Source organism: Nicotiana tomentosiformis, chromosome 4, assembly GCF_000390325.3.
Source record: "Nicotiana tomentosiformis chromosome 4, ASM39032v3, whole genome shotgun sequence".
Classification (NCBI taxonomy): Eukaryota; Viridiplantae; Streptophyta; class Magnoliopsida; order Solanales; family Solanaceae; genus Nicotiana; species Nicotiana tomentosiformis.
Window position 1 is genome coordinate 135,346,655 of NC_090815.1, and position 21,140 is coordinate 135,367,794.

Consider the following 21,140-nt stretch of genomic DNA (forward strand, 5'->3'; position numbering starts at 1 on the left):
GAGTTGCTTAAGGATTATGATATCACTATTCTTTACCATCCCAGCAAGGACAATGTAGTGGCCGATGCCTTGAGTCGTAAGGCAGAAAGTTTGGGCAGCTTAGCATACTTACCGGTAGCAGAGAGGCCTTTAGCCTTGGATGTTCTCGCCTTGGAATATTAGTTTGTTAGATTGGATATTTCGGAGCCAGATTGAGTTTTGGCTTGTGAGGTTTCCCAGTCTTCTCTGTATGATCATATTAGAGAACGCCAGTATGATGATCTGCATTTGTTGTCCTTAACGACACGGTGATGCCAAGGAAGTCACTATTGGAGATGACGGTGTATTACGGATGTAGGGCAGGCTATGTGTGCCTAATGTAGATAGTTTGCGTGAGTTGATTCTCCAAGAAGCTCCTAGTTCGCGGTACTCCATTCATCCAGGTCCTGTGAAGATGTATCAGGATTTGAGGTAGCACTATTGGTGGAGGCGGATGAAGAAAGATATAGTTGGGTTTGTAGCTCGGTGTCTCAATTGTCAACAGGTGAAGTATGAACATCAGAGGCCGGGAGGATTGCTTTAGAGACTTGAAATTCCGGAGTGGAAATGGGAGAGTATTACCATGGATTTTGTAGTAGGGCTCCCACGAACCTTGAGAAAGTTTGATGTTTTTTGGGTGATAGTAGATTGGCTTAGCAAGTACGCACATTTTATTCCAGTTGGTACTAATTATTCTTCGGAGCGGTTGGCTGGGATTTATATTCGCGAGATTGTTCGCCTACACAGTGTGCCGGTGTCCATTATTTCATATCGGGGAACGCAATTTACCTCACAGTTTTGGAGGGCAGTGCAGCGAGAGTTGGGCACACAGGTTCGGTTCAGTACAACATTTCACCCTCAGACGGATGGATAGTCCGAGTGCACTATTCAGATATTGGAGGATATGTTACGCGCTTGTGTCATTGATTTTGGTGGTTCTTGGGATCAATTTCTACCACTCGCAGAGTTTGCTTACAATAACAGCTACTAGTCGAGTATTCAGATGGCTCTGTATGAGGCTTTGTATGGGAGACGGTGTCGATCCTTGGTGGGTTGGTTTGAGCTAGGTGAGGCTAGTCTATTGGGTACTGACTTGGTTCAGGATGCTTTAGAGAAGGTCAAAGTAATTCAGGAACGGCTTCGCACGGCACAGTCTAGACAGAAGAGTTATGCCGACAGGAAGGTTCGTGATGTTGTTCACATGGTGGGGGAGAAGATTCTACTCAAGATTTCACCCATGAAGGGTGTGTTGAGGTTCGGGAAAAAGGGCAAGTTGAGCCCTCGGTATATTGGGCCTTTTGAGATACTTAAGAAAATTGGGGAGGTGGCTTATGAACTTGCGTTGCCATCTAGTCAATCAGGTGTTCATCCAGTGTTCCATGTATCCATGCTCCGAAAGTATGTCGGGGATCCGTCTCATATTCTGGATTTCAGTACAGTACAACTGGGCAGTAATTTGACTTATGATGTGGAGCCGGTGTCTATTTTAGACAGACAGGTTCGAAAGCTGAGGTCAAAGAACATAGAATCAGTGCAGGTGCAGTGGAGAGGCCCACTAGTCGGAGAAGATACTTGGGAGATTGAGCAGGAGATGCAGAACAAATATCCACACTTATTTGAGACTCCGGGAATTATTCTAAACCCATTCGAGGACGAACGTTTGTTTAAGAAGGGGAGAATGTAATGACCCGGTCGGTCGTTTTAAAAATTATTATCCCGTTCCCCTATTTACTGCTCAATTTATGTATTGAAATTGATTTATGACTTATCGGGTTAGTTGGTTCGGGTTCGGAAGGAATTCGGAATGAAATGAGACACTTAGTCTCAAAATTGAAAATTTAAGTTAGAAAAGTGGACCGGATATGGACCTATTTGTAAACCACCTTGGATTTGAATTGTGATGATTCCAATAGCTCTGTATGGTGATTTTCGACTTAGGAGAGTGTCCGAAAATGTTTTTGGAGGTCCGTAGAGAAATTAGGCTTGAAATGCCGAAAGTTGAATTTTTGGGAAGTTTGACCGGGGGAGTGACTTTTTGATATCGGGGTCGAAATATGATTCTGAAAATTGTAATAGGTTTGTTATATCATTTATGACTTGTGTGAAAAATTTGAGGTCAATCGGACGTGATTTGATAGGTTTCGGCGTTGTTTGTAGAAATTAGAAATTTCAAAGTTCAATAGGCTTGATTTGAGGCTTAATTCATGGTTTTAGCATTGTTTGAGGTGATTTGAGGATTCGACTAAGTTCTTATGATGATTTAGGACTTGTTGGTATATTTGGTTGAGGTCCCGAGGGCCTCGGGTGAGTTTCGGATGGTTAACAGATCAAAATTTGAACTACAACAGTTGCTGCAATTTCTTTCTGTTGGAAATTTCTTCTGCCAAATTCGAGCCCAAAAATCTCTCAGAATCGAGCCCAGAACCTGCCAGAATCGAGCACAGATCGAGCCCAGGGTCGAGGGCCACGATCGAAGCCATGATCGATCCTAGGGTCGAGGACCACGGTCGAAGGCAGGGTCGAAGACATGATCGAAGGCCAGGGTCGAGAGCCACGATCGAGGCCCAGGATCGAGGCCCAAGATCGAGACCCAGGATCGAGGACCTCGATCGAAGGCCAAGATCGAGGCAGAACCGAGGTTGTCTGAGCAGAATTATAAAAACAGGGACTTCGTCCCATTCGCCATTTTTAACAAATTAGAGCTTGAGGAGAGGCGATTTTTGATATATTTTCAAGGAAAACTTGAGGTAAGTCCCTTGTGATTATTTCTACTCCATAATATTTAATTATCAGCGAACAATCCGACTAGATTACATGATTTTGAGGTGTAAATCGGAGATTGAAACTTAGAAATTTGGAAATAAGATTTGTAGATTTGAGGGTCGAGTTGAGGTCAGAATTTGGTAAAATTAGTATGGGTAGACTCGTGGTTGAATGAACTTTCGTATTTTATAACTTTTGTCGAGTTCTGGGATGTGGGCCCCACATGCGATATTTGAGCTAAAATTCGGATTTTTATGGAAAATTAGCATTTTCTTATGAGGTTCATTCCAATAAATTTTATTGACTGAAATGAATTATATTTGACTAGATTCGAGGCATTCAAAGGATGATTTGCGAGGCAAAGACATAGCAGAGTAAAGAATTTCACGCTCTGAAGTAAGTAACAGTTTTAAATCTGGTCCTGAGGGTATTTAACCCCAGATTTTGGTATCATGTGATTATTTTGGAGGTGACGCACATGCTAGGTAACGGGCGTGTGGGCGTGCACTTAGGGGATTGTGGCTTGGTCCGTCCTGGGAAACTGTAAAGTTGAATAATTTGTTGTTAGCTATATGCTCTCTATGTGTTGATAAAATTTGACTGTAAATCATGTTAGAAATCATGCTTAGGCTATGTGATAGTATTGTTGGGACCTACAAAGGTCGTGTACTTGTTGAATTGCCTGCTAAATGCTATATGTACTCAGTCTCAGTTTTTACTTGCACATTTTATCTCAGTCTCTATTATTATTATTGATAAATCATATCATTGTTGTTTGAGCTGATTTCATGATTAATGAGAGTCGGAGATAGTGGAGAGATTTATGACTGATAGAGGCCGAGGGACTGATTGTGAGATATAGATATCATAGCACGTGAGTTGTCCGTGCAGCACGGGAGTTGGCCGTGCAGATCCTTATATTATAATATAGCACGTGCGTTGGCCATGCGGATCCAGATATTTATACTATAGCACGTGAGTTGGCCGTGCGGATCCAGATATTTGTAATGTGGCACGTGAGTTGTCTGTGCAGATTATAGATCTTGGGTTGTAGGAGCCTCTCCGGAGTATGTACACCCCGAGTGAGAGCGGGTACCCATTGAGAGTGAGTGATGAGGGCTGGGAGCCCAGGGAGTGATGAGGGCAAGGAGCCTAGTGAGTGATTGTTGTCCTAAGAGGTTGTACTTGATTTTCATTTGTTGTTTCACTTAGTTTATATCTGTCATTGTTGTGAAATCTCTGAAAGATTTTGATATACGGATTACATGAACAAGAACTGTATAAGAATTAATTTGACATTAAACTGCCAGATTTGATAGCATGTCTATTCTTTGCTGGAATTACTGGAAATGAACCATAATTGTGTAGCTCGTTACTATCTTCAGTTCCTTATTTATTATTGTTACTTGCTGAGTTGGTTGTACTCATACTACGCCCTGCACTTTGTGTGCAGATCCAGGTGTTCCAAGACATAGGAGGTGTTGATTCTTTTACACAGTTGATTTTCCGGAGATTCTGAGATAGCTGACGTGTTTCGCAGACCTTGCCTCTCTTTCCCTATCTCCTTATTTACTATATTTGGTCTCAGACTGTTATGGACCGTATTATTTCAGACTTGTATTCATAATTAGATGCTCATATACCCAGTGATACTAGGTTTTGGGAGTGGTTGTATCGATAATTGTAAGATTTGTAGATGTTATTTAAATATTATATTTTTAGACTTGAAAGATGTTATGGTTCATTTAGATTTTGGCTTGCCTAGTATTGAGATAGGCGCCATCACGACTGGTTAAAATTTTGGGTCGTGACACTCATTTTGTGTTTAACCGGGTGAAACTTCAGATCTAAGCTCAACTTGTGAGTAGTAATTTCTGGCGGGTTCCACGTCATGTCAAGATGGGACCAAGCGAAATAACTATGTTAGCTATAATAAATTCAATGAGTTTTTTCCTGAGCTCGGGAGTAAGCCTCATGCCCTGGAATACCTTCCAATCGGGCAGGTGCTTGACCAATATGACTTGCTCCAGCTCCTCAACCGTTGACTTGGTGGCATCAGAATCATCAAGGCTTATGAAAGACCTGGGGATTCCATAATAGTCATTATCGCTCGTCCTCTACTCTTGTGGTTCGGTCGGGGCCGGTGTCAGTGATTGCTAATTGGTTTCTTCCTTGGTGACCAAACTCGGGTTCTTTGACATCAAGTGCAGATATTGGTACTACCTCATCGACCGCAAACATTTCTTTTGTGGCCGGTTGCTCTCCATAAACCGTTTGGATTCCTCATGGTGTAGGGAATTTCAATGTCTGATGTAGCGTCGAGGGTACTACCCTCATGTTTGAATCAATGGCCTACCGAATAAAGTGTTGTATCTCATATCTCCATCGATCACGTAGAACTTTATTTCCTGAATGGTTCCTGTGGTGTTTACCAGCAGGGTTATCTCCCCTTTAGGGGTCTCACATGCCATTTTAATCCCGTTTAAAACTCAGACTGCAGGTACAATTTGGTCTTGTAGAACCAGTTGTTCCACGACCCTTGATCTGATGATATTGGCCGAGCTACCTGGATTAATCAACACACGCTTAACTTGATATTTATTTATGAGTACAGATATTACCAGTGCGTTATCATGTGGTTGTACGATGACTTCAGCATCCTCGTCATTGAAAGATACTGTCCCCTCCGGTACATAATCTTAAGTCCATGTTTCCCTCGTAACGAACACTTTAGTGCGCTTTAACATCGGCTCTTGGGGGACGTCGAGCCCACCAATGATCATGTTAATGACGTGCTGAGGTTGTTCTTTATTGATCTGCTTGTTGGAGTCCCTATTCCTGAAGTGATTTTTGGCTCGATCACTAAGAAACTCTCAGAGGTGTCCATTGTTGAATAACCGGGCTACTTCCTCTCTCAGTTGTCGGCAGTATTCAGTTATGTGGCCGTGAGTGCCATGATATTTACATATTAGGTTGGGGTCCCTTTGGGCAAGGTCAGATTGCAATGGTCGAGGCCATTTAGTGTCTTTGATGTGTCCAATGGCTGATATGATGGTAGCAACGTCGACGTTGAAGTTGTACTCTGATAACCTTTGTGCTTCCTTAGGCCTAATGGGTCTGTCAAAACTGCTTTTGCTCATGAGTCCCCGGTTATAATGACCTCGATCGATTCTTCTTTCATTTCTCATAGTGTTTCATCCAGACCCATTACCCTTTCGATCTCCATTGTATGGTTCATCCCGGTCTCTATTCGATCTTGGTTCACAATCAATGTCACTTTTGGATCTGTAACTAGCTATGACGGGATAAACGGACCCAGAAGAGGCCCTGAGCTGATCATCTTCGACCATGATTTTTGATTGGTACCGGTTATGGATGTCGGCCCAAGTTACTGTCAGGTATTCTATTAGATTTTGCTTCAACTCCTATGAAGCTAATGAGCTACGGGTATTGAGTCCTTGGGTAAAGTCTTGAACAGCCCAATCATCTGTGACCGTAGGCAAATCCATCCTTTCTATTTGAAATCTCGATACGAATTCCCTGAGCATCTCGTTATCTCTTTGCTTTACCTTGAAAAGGTCTGATTTTTTGGTCTCGACCTTGATGGCCCCGACGCGCGCTTTTATGAAGGCATTTGCAAACATAGCAAACGAGTCAATAAAATTGGGGAGTAAGTTGTGATACCATATCATAGCTCCATTCGACAAGTTATCTCTGAACGTTTTCAGCAGAACGGATTCGATTTCATCATCTTCCAAATCATTTCCCTTGATGGCACACTTGCAGGAGGTCACATGCTCATTTGGATCAGTTGTTCCATTGTACTTCGGAATTTCGAGCATGCGAAACTTTTTCGGGATTGGCTTCGGGGCTACGCTCAGAGAAAAAGGTTTTTGAACAATTTATTTGGAATCCAAGCCCTTCAGTATCAGTGGTGCACTTGGGATTTGGTCAACCCTAGAGTTGTAGGTTTCCACTTTTTTGTCATTGGCTTCGATTTGTTTCCCCCGATTCCACCCGTTTTGTCAGTTCTTCAAGCATCTTTATTATCTCGGGGTTGGTCCCGAGCTCTGCTTCACCAAGCCTTTCTGTGGCCGGTTTATTTCTGCTGGCATTTTCCCGGGACGATTTGGGCTCAGCTCTGTTGGGGGCGCGACTTTAGTTCTGCAATTGGGCTATCGCTGCCTATTGATCTTGTAACATTTTGAAGATCACGCGTAGGTTGATCTCATCACCTTCATCGTCGTGTGTACTCCGGGCTATCGATCGGGCTCCCCCGCGAATGCTATTTTCTGGCTCAGTAGGCAAGCTCTCTTCGATAGCCATGTCTGAGTTAGCATCAATCATATCAGCGACTGGGACTCCGTTGGGGTTAGTAGGGGGAACCTCGTTGCTGGGTACCAGGTTGTTTTTCTCGCCATGGTGGCCGGACTCAACATCCACGTTCAAATAGGCAGATTGGGTGTTCGACATTATAAATTTTGACCTGAAATTAAAAGCTCAAAGAACAAGTATAAAATAAAGTATGTTGTGGAAATTCATATCAAATTGCCACTATTATCCTTAGCCCCATGGTGGGCGCCAAACTGTTTACCCTAAAAATGGATAACAATTAAATTTGTAAGTGATTTTAAGGATACATGGGTTAATTCAATACAAATGATAAATTGCGTTAGATTAAACAGATAAATGACGTAATAAATTGTCAAACCAATCAAGAGGTGTAATCCCTGATTTAGTATCAGCTTAATGGAATGCCTGCCTTCAATCCCGGACTCACGTTACTAATGACTTGATGAACAAAACTAAGAACTTTAAATAACAGTGAGAATAAGAGTATATTATCTTGATATACGTGTTATCGTGTTGTTAATAAATAATCAGACCCCCCTTTATATAATAGGAGAGTTCTACTCTAAGTACAATTCTCTAAAAGGTAAAAATCTTATGTTTAACTAATCACCGATTTTCTGCCGATACGTGCCGAGATTTACCCCGTGACATCCGGCTGCTCACGGATATCATGGCCTTTTGTTGGTCGTGCTCAATTACCTAGTAGTTCTCTCTGAGGCATTCCGGATTCGAATAGAACCCAGGGGCATGGCCCCGATACTCCCGAGGGCGGGCGTTTTGCCCGGACCCCGGCTCGAGGGACTCTTTGTCTCGATTCTGGTTCCTTGTCATCACGTCTCTTGCTCCGTTTACTTCATCGAAAACTGAGGCATCTCATGGGCTCGGTTTTACCCGTATACACCCCTAAATAATATTAAACAAAGAGGGAATTTAACGTCTACATTAAGTGTAGATTAGTAAAATAGTAGCGAAGCCAAGATTTTCGCTAAAGGGGTATCAAATACAAAGAAGTAAAAATACGAAGAAGTCAAGGAGATTCAATATATATTACAGATACATAAAATTATTTTTTTACTTAAAGAGTATAACGTAACCGATTACAATATGCGAAATTATAGTTATTTTATACGGTTTGTAAATGTAACCTAAATGCTGAAAAGTTTGAAATACGCCTTTTCTTTGAATTTCTTACTTTCTTGTCTTAATGTCATCATACTTTTAACTTGACAAGTAAAGATTATAATAGTGACCACATTTAGGCCTCATTTGTTTTTTTAAGATTAAGACGTCTGAATACAAATCTAAATATAAAGATGTGTATTAAGATTAAGACATTTGAATCTGAATATTAAGATGTATACTAAGATGTGAATACTAAATGATTAAGACTGTTTGATTTATTACATCTTAATGTATACAATTTATCTTTATTTGAAAATTAATAAATACAAAATTCAATTAAAATACTAATCAATTTAATATTCTATTATAGTTGCTGATGATGATGGCTAACAGTGGTGCTGGTGAATCTTGATTAGAGGCAACGGTTGATGGTAGTTTTGTTTTATGGTGGTGGTTCAGGGTAGTAGCTAGTGGTAATTGGTAGTGGTGTCTATTACGATTGAGGATGGTGGTGGTGGGTGGTGATAGTTAGTAATGGCAGATGGTGGTGGTAGTTGTGATTGAGGAAGGTGGTGCTGGGTGGTGGTAGTTTATAATGATAGGCAGTGCCGGCTATGATTTTTGATGGTGATGGGGTGGTTAGTTGTGGTAGTTGAGGTGGATGAGTGTTGGTTGTGGTTGAAAATGATGGTGGTGGGAGTGGTGGTGATGGTGGGTGATGGTAGTCGATAATGATGGCTATAATTGAAGATGGTGGTGGTGGTGGTGGTTGAGTATGGTGGTGATGGGTGGCATGGTGGTAGTTGATAATGATTGGCGATGGCGGCAGTTAATAATGAATGTGGATGATAGTATCTTAATGAAATTAAGTATATGTTATAAATCTTAATCATACATACCCATTAAGTGGTTGTGAAGTAAAAAAATACTTAATGATTAAGATCTGAATAATAAAGATTCAGACATCCATTAAGTGCAAACAAACGAGGCCTTAGTATTCCATTTTATGTAGCGGGGTTAGAAGTACTAGGTTCATAGTTCGAACTACTTAACTTTCAATATGGATTCGATCACAAAATCTTCAAGTTTCGTTAAATGAACTTTACATATTAAGAAACTACAGTAAATAATAGTCTTAATAATTCAAAATATTTTTTAAAAGTAGCATTTGAAAGTATAATGACCCGGTCGTTCGTTTTGAGTACTACAATCATGTTTTCACACTTACTGCTCGATTTATGCTTTACGGTTGTTATGTGACTCGCGAGGGTGATTGGTTCGAGCCTGGTGAGATTTTCGAATGAATTGGAACACTTAGTTCCAAGATTTAAAGCTTAAGTTAAAATAGTGATCGGATGTCAACTTATGTGTAAATGACCCCGGAATGGAGTTTTGATGATTTCGATAGCTCCGTATGGTGATTTTGGACTTAGGAGCGTGTCCGAAAAATTATTTGGAAGTCCGTAGTGGAATTTGGCTTGAAATCGCAAAAATTAAATTTTTGAGAAGTTTGACCGGGGAGTTGACTTTTTGATATCGGGGACGGAATCCAGTTCTGAAAATTTTTATATGTCCGTTATGTCATTTATGACTTGTGTGCAAAATTCAAGGGCAATCGGACATGATTTGATAGGTTTCGGCATTTAATGTAGAAGTTGGAATTTCTTAGGTTCATTAAGCTTGAATTGGGGTATGATTCGTGGTTCTAGCATTGTTTGATGTAATTTGAAGTTTTGACTAAGTTCGTATGATGTTTTAGGATTTGTTGGTATGATTTGACGGGTCCCGAGGGGCTTGGGTGTATTTTTGGATCATTGGTTGAGAGACTAGTCAAATTAAGAAATTTAGGAGTTTGAAAATGGTCAATATCAGGTCAAGACGACCTCCTTTCAGTGTTTTGAGTGCGCGAGTAGGTCCGTAGCATGTTTTATGATTGAAATTCATATATGGTTTGTGTGCGGGAGGTTCCTGATGAATTTCACGGTGGTTTCGGATCATTTCAGAGAAGTTTGAGTTTGCTGGTTTCTGGTGAGGTACTATTCATTTGCAATTGCGAACGATTTATGGAAATTGCAAAAAATACTGTTCATTCTCAATTGCAAGCCATTTATAGCAATTGCGAAAATACTGTTCATTCGCAATTGCGAACCATTTATGGAAATTGTGAAAATAATGTTCATGGGAGGTATTGTTCATTCGCAAATGCGAACCATTTGTTCGCAAATGCGAACCTCGGCAGAAACTTAAGGATTGAAAATCTGTCATTTCTTCATTTTCGATTGGAATTTTTGGAGCTCGGTTTTTGGGCGATTTTGAGGATTTCTTCACGATTTCGACTGGGGTAAGTGTTCTATATCCTAAAGTGATTATATTTCATGAATCTATGGTTATATTAATCGTTTAATTCAGATTTAAAAGGAAGAAATCAAGATTTTTTGAAAAATCTTCCAAAAATAAAAATTCCAGATTTGGAGGACAATTTCTTGTTGGAATTTGATAAAATGGTATGGTTGAACTCGTATCGGAATGGGTGTTCGGATTTCGTAAAAATTATGTCGGGTTCCGAGAGGCGAGCCCCGCATTGACCTTTGTTGACTTTTGAGAATAAATTTTTAAGTCGGCATTTTATTATCCGGAATTATTTTCGATGAATTTTAATAAAGTTGTACAATTAATTTGGATAGATTTGAGTTGTACGGAGGTCAATTCAAGTAAGAAGGCGATTTTAGAATATCGGCATAATTTCAAAAAGTTAAGTATCTTGCCTAACCTTGAGTGGGGGAATTACCCCTTAGGCATCGAGTCTTATGTGCCATTTGTGAAATGTGAAAAATAGTGTACGCGAGGTGACGAGTACGTACTCGGGCTTATATGTACAAATTTTATTGGGTTAAAGTCTTAGGCATTATTGTGTAGTAAATTGGATAATTATTGGCATTTATTAAATCATCTATTTGCCATGCATCAATCCTTGTTTGTTGGAAAAAAAATTATATGACAATTTGATGTGGTTGTTACTTGAATATTTATGAAAATTCCGTGAGTTTGGTGATTTGATATTTTCTGGTAATAATTATATTATGAATTTTTCATTTGCAAATAATTAACGAAATAAGTTTAAACCGAGGCATTATATAATTATCAAGAATTTGGATTAATGAAGGTGTTGCCCTATACTGAGTATTTTCCATCTCTATTGTTATTTAGAGGTGTTATACACATTGTGTGGAGTTTTGGGCTATTTGTTGTGAAATTAATTGATTTTATTATATCTTTGGAATTGGTTGTGGCCATTGGGCAAATTGTGATATGAATTGATTTTGTTATGTTGCCGTGATAATATTCCATGTAAATTGTTGTGTTATTTGAGTTATTATTTTGAGGATATAAGAGTGGCATTTCACTGTTGATATTATGTGGGTATAAGGGTGACATTTCACTGTTGTTATGTGTATTGGGATATTATCTGGGCGAAGCGATAAGGGTGGCTATAGAAGTGATAAGGGTAGATATATGAGAGATAATGGTGGCTATAGGAGCGATAAGGGTAGCTATTGATATTGTCAGGGCGGAGGGATAAGGGAGGCTATTATAGAAGTAATAAGGGTGGCTATAGGAGAGATAAGGGTGGCTATTGTCAGGGATTATATGTGATGATGTGAAGTTATTGTGTTGGTAATTTTCATGTGATGTTGGGGTATTCCTTGTGTTTATTTTTATATCTTGTGCAACTTATCTTGTTGTTTAGGTAAACTTGATAATAGCCTGATTTATGTTGAAATTGTGAGCCTGTGACTATTGCCGGACGGGTAATGTTATATGGGATCGGGTTGCACGCTACAGCGGATATGAAACGTGGGAACGAGGTACCGGGAAAAATATGATGGTTTTATTATTAGCACGTGAACTGTCCATGCAACTGTGATATGAAAAGTGAGCACGAGGTACCGGAAAAATATGATGATTTAATTATGGGCACGAAATGCTGTGGAAATATGAAAGTGGGCTGAGACCCGTATTTACAAATAATATGAAAATGGGTTGAGACTCGTATTTTTATGATTATGAAATGGGGTATCACATGGTGACTTTTAATTGAAAGAATTATATTCAAAATATTTATTTGGAAAGATTTTTATTCAAAAAGTATTATTTGAAATGATTATATTTGAAGGATATTTATTTGAAGAAATTATATTTGAAAGAGATTTATTGAAAGAATTATAGTTGAAGGATATTTATTTGAGGAAATTATATTTGAAAGAGATTTATTGATAGAATTATATGTGAAAGATATTTATTTGAAGGACTTGATTTAATTGGGTGTACTTGTATTTATTATTTGTAGAAAGATATTAATGGTGTTCTTGTTGCCCTGCTGTGCATATCACTAGTTGATTTGTGTTGCCCTTATTGTTATTTATTTTCTATTATTTTGTATACTATATTGCATAGGTTATTAGACTAGTGAGTGTCTTGACTGTACCTCATCACTACTCCACTGAGGTTAGTCTTGATACTTACTGGGTACCGACCGTGGTGTACTTATACTACACTTCTGCACATTTTTGTGCAGAGCCAGGTATTGGAGATATCGGACTCGGACGAAGTTAAAGGGTGATTTCAAGGACTTAAGGTAGAGCTGCTTGATCATCACAGTCCTTTGGAGTCCTTCTATTTCTATTGTACTGTTAATTTCTTTTTCGAACAGTATTGTATTTTCGATCCTCATGATCATTCTATGTATTCAGTTAGAGTTCGTGACTCAGTATTACTAGTCTAGGGAGGTTTTCATATTTGTTTCCGTTGTTGGTTTTGATTACCTATTTAATTCATATTCAAAAGAAAAAAATGGCTTGAAATGTAATTGGAATCAGCTTACCAAACCTGATAGGAAAAACCTTAAACCCCGAGATGAACAGTAACCGAACAACACGGTAATGCCCATTGTGCCGTCATCCGGTGGTGAAAATCCACCGGACCAGTCCCAAAAGATGCGAAATCCAAAGGCGTACAAACCCCAGCTAGACGGTCCATTAAACTCAAACCCAAATGCTTCAGATCTCTTTTTTGGTGATGCGATTACTGTAGCTCGAAATCGCAATAAAACTACTGGAATTTTCCAGCACGATTCTTGTTCAGATTTTGCAATTCGAAGCCATGGGGTTTGTTTTCCACATCAAGAGCTATCTCTCCTGCACAAATCGGGCGATTTCATTGCCGGTATAATGAGTTCTAAGTATGACGATTTGAGCAATTTCAAGGCTGCCATGGATGAGTAGCTTTCTCCCAATCCTTTAGATGTGGGAAATACTAATTCTACTCCAAATCCCATCTCTTCATATGCCGCAAGGTTAACGACAAACATGTCAGTCCAAAATCTAACAACAACGAAGCTAAATCCTATCGAGCTTATACGTGGAACTCCAACTCTAAAGTTTTCTATGGAGGAACGAGAAGAATTTGCAAGGACAGAAGAATAACACCAGGCCATTGTCATCAAAGTTAATCAAGCTGCACCAGATTTGAAGATATGGAAAAATTTACTCCCTAAGCACTTTGGCGTAAAGGGCAACTATTTGATAGGTTTACTGGCTCGTCAACAACTTTTGGTTTGTTTTGATTAATATGATGATTTTGTTATAGCTTTATCGAGATCAGTAAACTATCTACCATTAAATGGGGAAGAACATCAACTTAGAAATTTTCCATGGACACTTGATTTCAATCCTAAAGAGGAGACGTCAATGGCTGCAGTGTGGATTACGTTGCCTAATTTATCACCAGACCTCTTCGCAAGAAGAGCTCTAATGTCCATAGCAGAAGATGCTGGAAAACCAATTGCAATCGATAAGGCGACACAAGCAAAGACACGACCATGTACAGCTAGGGTAAGAGTTATCCTAGATTTACTAGCCAAACATCAAAAGTAAATAAAATTGCAATTCTTGAATAACTGCACTAGAAATATAGTTGAAATAGTTCAGCAGATTGTATATGATAACATGCCTCTGTACTGAACATGTTGCAAACATCAAGGGCATGATAAAAGCATGTGTCGCTTAATTTTGACAAGGAATCGTGATAGTGAACTGAATGAGGCAACTGAGGAATATGAGGATCAAGTCGTTGTGCATAAGTTTCAAGGGGATTTGCGACAAATTATCAATGAAAGACGACGAATATATGGTGCAACTGCAGGACAAAAATTGCAGGAAATGGTGGTTGATAAAACTTCTAATATTGTTTCAATGGCTGCTCCAGGTTTAAATGCTGGGCATATTTTTGAGCAACCTAAAATTGCTGCAATTCTTGCTGTGAAGGATCGATCTAAGCCACATTTTGATGTCCCTGCTTCTACAGTTCTTGCAAGGTTGCATAACAATGTTGTTGTTGAGAAGTGTTTACTTTTTCCAACTATTCATTCAGTACATGGACAACACTTAGCTACTGCAGTGTCAAATCTGGAAACGATTGTTCCCTTGAATTTTACATTTGATCGAACTCTGGCTATGAGTGCATCTACTCATACTGTGACTGACACTGTGCCATTGGTTACTAATGTTGTTGTGCAGGATAGTAAGGAGCTTGGACAATTTGCGTCAATTGGGCAGACTACAATGCAACAAGCATCTACAAGTGGTAAACAATTTGAGGGGCAGGAACTGAAAGATGCAGCTGCTTTGTTTCATGTTCCAGCTGGGGTTGTTAAGGGGCCAGGTCCAGGGCAACAATTTGATAAGGCTGGGCAGGTGTTGTCAAGCACAACTGGTGCAGCTCCAGCAGTTATAAAAAATAAACTTCCAGGTGATATCCCTGCTATAAGAGCTTTGGCAACGATTTACAAGGCAGTGGGAAAGGCAATTGATCAAGCAACGACAGGTGTGAAAGCTAATACAGTGGATGTTGTGGGGAAAGAACATGTAGGTGTTTTAGAATTAGAGGATGCAACTAAAATAGGGTATAAGGTAGTGAATTTAGAAGGTAAACAGTATTAATTTTCAGTAGGCATTGCGCAGGATGTTACTGTTGTTTTGACATATTCTGCTGCATTTTGTGGTGCACCAAACATAGTAAATTCTGTGGCTGAATTTCAGGAACAGGTGCGGGTAACAAGGAGGCAGCAACAACTTTTGAAACAGGGGCACATAAAATACACCAAGTAACTTTGATGATGGTGTGCAAACAGCTTCATTGCAAGCTAGTGTCACGACTGTAGCTGAGCTTGCACACGGTGGAAAATTAACTAAGGGTGATGGAAATATAAAGAACACATTTGGGGATGATTGGAAAGAAGTAGTGAGATCTGATGGGAGGCAAGGAACAATGCCAACACTGAAGAATAAAAAGCAGCAGATGAGTGCAATGTCTGCTGCTACTGGACCAAATATGTTCGCTGCACTTGTGGATGAGGAGGAAGTTTTCATAAACTCAACGACCATTAATGCACATATTTTTGCTCCCAGAACGTCTCCATGTGGTAATAAAATGCTGGGAGATCAACAAGCAATTCATCCAGCACAAAAAATAGTAACTGGACGATTGCAACTAAGACATAGTGCAGAAGATCGAATTATTAATAATGTTCAATTCCAGGTGACCTCAAAGATGGCTGAAAATGGGCAGAAAAAATCGGGTAAGAACAAAAATGCTCAATTGGAAGATTCCATAATAAAACCTAATGCCATGGTTGTGAAGAGGCATGAACCATTAGATATGGTTGCACAGAAATGTGCTATTCAACAACTAGAGAACAACTTGCGTGTTGAAATTTGGGAAGAAGGCGAGGAAGAAGATTTGCTTGATTATTGCCGAGCTGAGGCGGCTAGATGTGGAGATTTATCTCCTACGCATAGTGAAAAAAAGAACAAGACACACACAAGGGAGAATAGTTGGGATGGTAAAGTGAATGAAAGAGTAACACTTAGGATACTCCCAATAAGAGATGCAAAGCGAAAAGGGGCAGCCCCGACCACATCTACAAAGTCCAATCGATCGAAGATGAAATGAAGAATTTTGAAGATGTATTGAAGATAGCTGAAGAGAATTTTAAGGAGCTACAATTTGAAGAACTCACAAGTATCATGAATGAGGGGCAAGAATCCAATTTCTACCTTGTTTTATTTTATCATTTTTTAAGCATTATCATATGTAATATCATCATGGAGTGTGTTATAAACTCTATGATGATCATAGAGTACTTACTTCTTTCGAGTTCTTATTTTTTACATGCTTGCTAAGAGATGAGGTTGTTCATGCCTCAATAGGAATTGTAAGGTAAGGTCTAGCTCAGTATATGTTTGGAGATCACTACTGTAGCTTTTGCCCCCCTTCCCCCTACTTGTACTCTTCCTTTGTGTTTTTTTTTCTCTTTTATTATTAATAAATTAGCTACTGGACAGACTGCCCAGTAGTATAATAGGCTAAAAAAAATCAGCTTACCTAGTCTTAGAGACTAAGTGCCGTCACGACGCTTGTGGTGGGATTTTGGGTCGTGACAGAAAGGTTGAAATTTTTAAAAGCATGGGGGAATTAGTGAAATACAGACCCAAATTTATTATAAAATCTTCTTTTGCATGAAATAATGACCGATTTCTCACCTTTTTCATAAAGATGGAACCAGGCTTTAAATTTCCATGAGCCTGGACAATGCTCGGTTCAATAGAAGTCACAATGGCCTCAAATGACTGAGGAACAAAACCACGTGAAGTTACAGTATAAGTCATGTATTGCAAATAACCTCCTAGACCAGCATGAGTATGTGTCCCACTTATTGCAACATTATCTTCAATGTTGTATACGGTAAAGCTAAGGGTGAGGAGGAGTGTGTCTATTTTCGAGAACCAGTTTGGGTTTATGCTGGGGCGTTCGACTACAGAAGCCATCCACCTTGCTAGGAGATTGATGGAGCAGTATAGGGAGAGAAAGAAGGACTTGCATATGGTGTTCATCGACTTAGAAAAGCATACGATAAAGTTTTGAGTGTGGTTTTGTGGAGATATTTGGAGGCTAGAGGTGTACCAGTTCCCTACGTTAGGTTGATTAAGGACATGTATAATAAAGTAAATACCCGAGTGATGATGATGGGTAGGGACTCGGACCATTTTCCGGATATGATGGGGTTGCATCAAGGGTCGGCACTCAGCCCTTTTTGGTTTGCTCTGGTGATGGATGTATTGACGTGCCACATCCAAGGGGAGGTGTTGTGGTGCATGCTATATGCAGATGATATTGTATTGATTGACGAGATGCGAGATGGTGTGAATGAGAAATTAGAGGTATGGAGGTAGACCCTGGAATCTAAAGGTTTCAAGTTGAGTAAGACCAAGACAGAATACTTGGAGTGTAAATTCAGTGGCGAGACTCAAGGATGGGAAAGAGAGGTGAGGCTGGACTCGCAGGTCATCCCTAGGAGAGGGAGTTTTAAGTACCTTAGGTCTATTATTTAGGGGGATGGGGAGATTGATGAAGATGTCACACGTCGTATCGGGGCGAGATTGATGAAATGGAGACTCGCTTTAGGTGTTGAGCAACAAGAAGGTGCCACCGAAACTTAAGGGTAAGTTCTACATAGTGTTGGTCAGACCAACGATGTTGTATGGGGCTGAGTGTTCGCCAGTCAAGATCGCTCATGTCCAGAAGATGAAGGTAGCAGAGATGAGGATGTTGAGATGGATGTGCGGGCACACCGGGTTAGATAAGGTCAGAAATGAAGTTATTCGCAGCAAGGTGGGTGTGGCCCTTATTGAGGACAAGATGCGGGAAGCGCGGCTTACGTGGTTTGGTCATGTGAGGAGGAGGATGAGCACAGAAGCCCCGGTGAGGAGGTGTGAGAGGTTGACATTGGAGGGCCTACAGAGAGGTAGAGGTAGGCCAAAGAAAAGTTAGGGAGATGTGATTAGGCAAGATATGGCACAACTTCAGCTGACCAAAGACATGACCCTTGATAGGAAGGTATGCAGGTCAAGGATTATGATAGTGGAGTAGGTAGTCTAGGTTTTTATGCCTAATCATTGTTTTCTTTCATTGTTGATCACCTTACTGTCTTTTTGTTTTTATTATGCTTTTATATGGCCTTTTGGAATTGTCCCTTCTTGACTATATTTTCATTAATGTGCTGCCTATGCCTTCCTGAACCGAGGGTCTATTGGAAACAACCTCTCTATCCTCACAAGGTAGGGGTAAGGTCTGCGTACACACTACCCTCCCCAAACCCCACGATATAGGATAATATTGGGTATGTTGTTGTTGTTGTTGTTGTAAATGGGTAAAATCAAGACCGTTGAATTTCTCGATTTCCCGGTAAGACAAACGGAGCAGGAACATAATCGTAAGGAATCAGAATCATAATTTGGGCGGGGAGCCTCTTGTATTGGGGTTCGAGCAAGACACCTGCCCTTGGGGGCATTGGAACTACGTACTCCGGGACCGAATCGAGCCATGATACTTCGAAGAACATCATCGAACGACCGCACACGACTAACGAAGGGTATTAATATCCGTGCCCAATCTGATATCATGGCATAAATCTCGGCCCGTATCAGCAATGAATGAGTGATTAACATGAAGAAAGATTTTATCCTTTTTTAAAATTATACTTAGGGTAAAACTCCCCCACTATATAAAGGGGAAACTAATTGTTCATTGACTACGTTGTAACACGCATATGAAGGCAATATACTATTATTTTCTCTGTTCTTATTTTTGTTCCTCAGTTCTCCATTATTGTGAGCCCCGGATCAAAGGCAGGCACTTCATTAAGCCATTACTGAATCCGGGAGCACTCTCACTATTGGTTTGGCAATTTATTATATCTTTTATCTGTTTAATCGAACGTCATTAATCATTTGTATTGAATTGATCCGCATATCCTTAAAACCACATAAAAATTCAATTATTATTCATTTTTAAAGGTAAACAATTTGGCGCCCACCGTAGGGATAATGATAATAGCGGCAATTTGATACGAATTTCCATAACACACTCGATTTTACACTTGTTCTTTGAGCATGTAATTTCATGTCGAAATATAGTGCCCAGTAACGAGGTTCCCCTTGCTGACCCCAACGGATCCCCGGTCGCAAACCCAGTTGATGCCAACTAACATGTGGCGATTGATGCTAACTTACCCACCGACCCAGAAAACAACGTTATTGGAGGAGCCAGGTCGGTAGCCAGGGGAACGCATGATGGTGAAGGAGATGGGATCCATTTGCGGGTGATTTTCGAAGTGTTACAAGCTCAACATATGGAAATAGCCCAGCTACAAAACCAAAGCCATGCTCCCAGCAGAGTTGAACCCGAACCATCCCGGGAGAACACCTGGAGAAGTGAACGAACCTCGTAAAGGCAGAGTGAAGTTGAAGTCGGGGCTAGCCCAGAAATAATAAAGAGGCTCGAGGAGCACCCCTGATATTGAAAATCCTGGATTCCAATAAATTTGTCCAAAAGCCTTTTCCTCCGAGTGCAGCTTCGAAACCAATCCCAAAGAAGTTCTGTATGCCCGAAATTTCAAAGTATAATGGAACTAATAATCCAAATAAACATGTGACCTCCTACATGATATGGTATCACAACTTACCCCTTAATTCTATTATTCGTTTGCTATGCTAGAAGACGCCTTTGTAAAGGCGCACGCCGGGGCCATCAAGGTTGAGAAAGTCAGAGCTTTTCAAAGTAAAGCAAAGAGATAACGAGATGCTGAGGGAGTTTGTGTTAAGGTTTCAAATGGAACAAATGGCTTTGCCTCCAGTTGCGGACAACTGGGCCGTTCAAGCATTCACGTAAGGACTTAACCCCCAAAGCTCAATAGCTTTGCAGCAGTTGAAACAAAATTTGATAGAATGCACGGCGTAACTTGGACCGACGTCCAAAACAGGTACCAATCAAAAATCAGGGTCGAATATGATCAACTCAAGGCCCCTTCCGGATCCTTCTATCCTGTCAAATCTTAGAGACAGACCCATAAGAGCCATCGATCATGAACCAAGGTCAAAAAGAGATCAGTATCAAACATATAACGGAGATCGAAGGGGTAATAAGTCCCGACACAACCCTGCGATAAGTGAAAAAAGGAATGATCGAGGCCACAATAGTCGAGGACTCATGAATAAGAACGGTTTCGACAGGCCACTCGGGACCAGGGAGGCACCGAGATTATCAAAATACAACTTCAATGTCAATGCTGCTAGCATCGTGTCCACCATCGGATAAATCAAAGATACTAAATGGCCTCGACCATTGCAGTCTGATCCTGCCCAATGAGACCCCCATCTAATATGTAAGTATCATGGAACTCACGGACACAGAACTGAAAATTGCTGACAACTAAGGGAAGAAGTAGCCCAGTTATTCAATAACGAACACCTCCAAGAATTTATGAATGATCGAGCCAAAAATCACTTCAAGAATAGGGACTCCAACAAGAAGACCGGGCAAGAGGAACCCCAGCACATCAATAACATGATCATTGGTGGAGTCGATGTCCCCTAGGGGCCGATGCTAAAGCACACTAAGGTGTCTATTACAAGGGAGAAACGGACTCGATATTACATACCGGAGGGGACCTTATCTTTCAATGACGAGGACACCGAAGGCATAACGCAACCATATAATGATGCACTGGTAATATCTGTTCTCATAAATAAATCTTGAGTTAAGCGTGTGTTAATTGATACAGGTAGCTCGGTCAATATCGTCAGATCGAGGGTCGTGGAACAGTTAGGTCTACAAGACCAAATAGTTCCTGTAGCCCGAGTTTTAAACGAATTCAACATGGCGTGCGAAACTACTAAATGATAGATAACCCTGCCAGTAAACACCCCTGGGACCATTCACGAACAAAGTTCTATGTGATTGAAGGAGATATGAGATATAATGCTATA

At 40.3% G+C, this 21,140-nt stretch overlaps 1 protein-coding gene across 4 annotated transcripts; it reads left to right on the forward strand.

The window, feature by feature from the left end:
* The first annotated feature begins 13,106 nt into the window (after nt 1-13,106).
* Nucleotides 13,107-16,591, forward strand: LOC104106538 (uncharacterized). 4 transcript variants are annotated; one of them, XM_009615123.4, is made up of 3 exons: nt 13,109-14,147; nt 14,832-15,240; nt 15,354-16,591. In XM_009615123.4, the coding sequence occupies exons 1-3, from the start codon at nt 14,004-14,006 to the stop codon at nt 15,473-15,475; spliced, it is 675 nt and encodes a 224-aa protein (XP_009613418.1). In that variant the 5' UTR covers nt 13,109-14,003; the 3' UTR covers nt 15,476-16,591. The 4 variants fall into 4 exon arrangements, with proteins under 4 accessions (XP_009613401.1, XP_009613406.1, XP_009613411.1 ...); XM_009615106.4 differs by having other exon boundaries at nt 13,107-15,240; XM_009615111.4 differs by having other exon boundaries at nt 13,107-15,224.
* The last annotated feature ends 4,549 nt before the right edge of the window (nt 16,592-21,140 follow it).

Excerpts from the sequence above, each read along its gene's own strand:
- LOC104106538 (XM_009615106.4), top strand. The coding sequence starts at position 14,310 with ATGTGTCGCTTAATTTTGACAAGGAATCGTGATAGTGAACTGAATGAG. Across the intron at positions 15,241-15,353 it reads TAAGGTAGTGAATTTAGAAG|GAACAGGTGCGGGTAACAAG; the intron begins GTAAACAGTATT and ends GCTGAATTTCAG.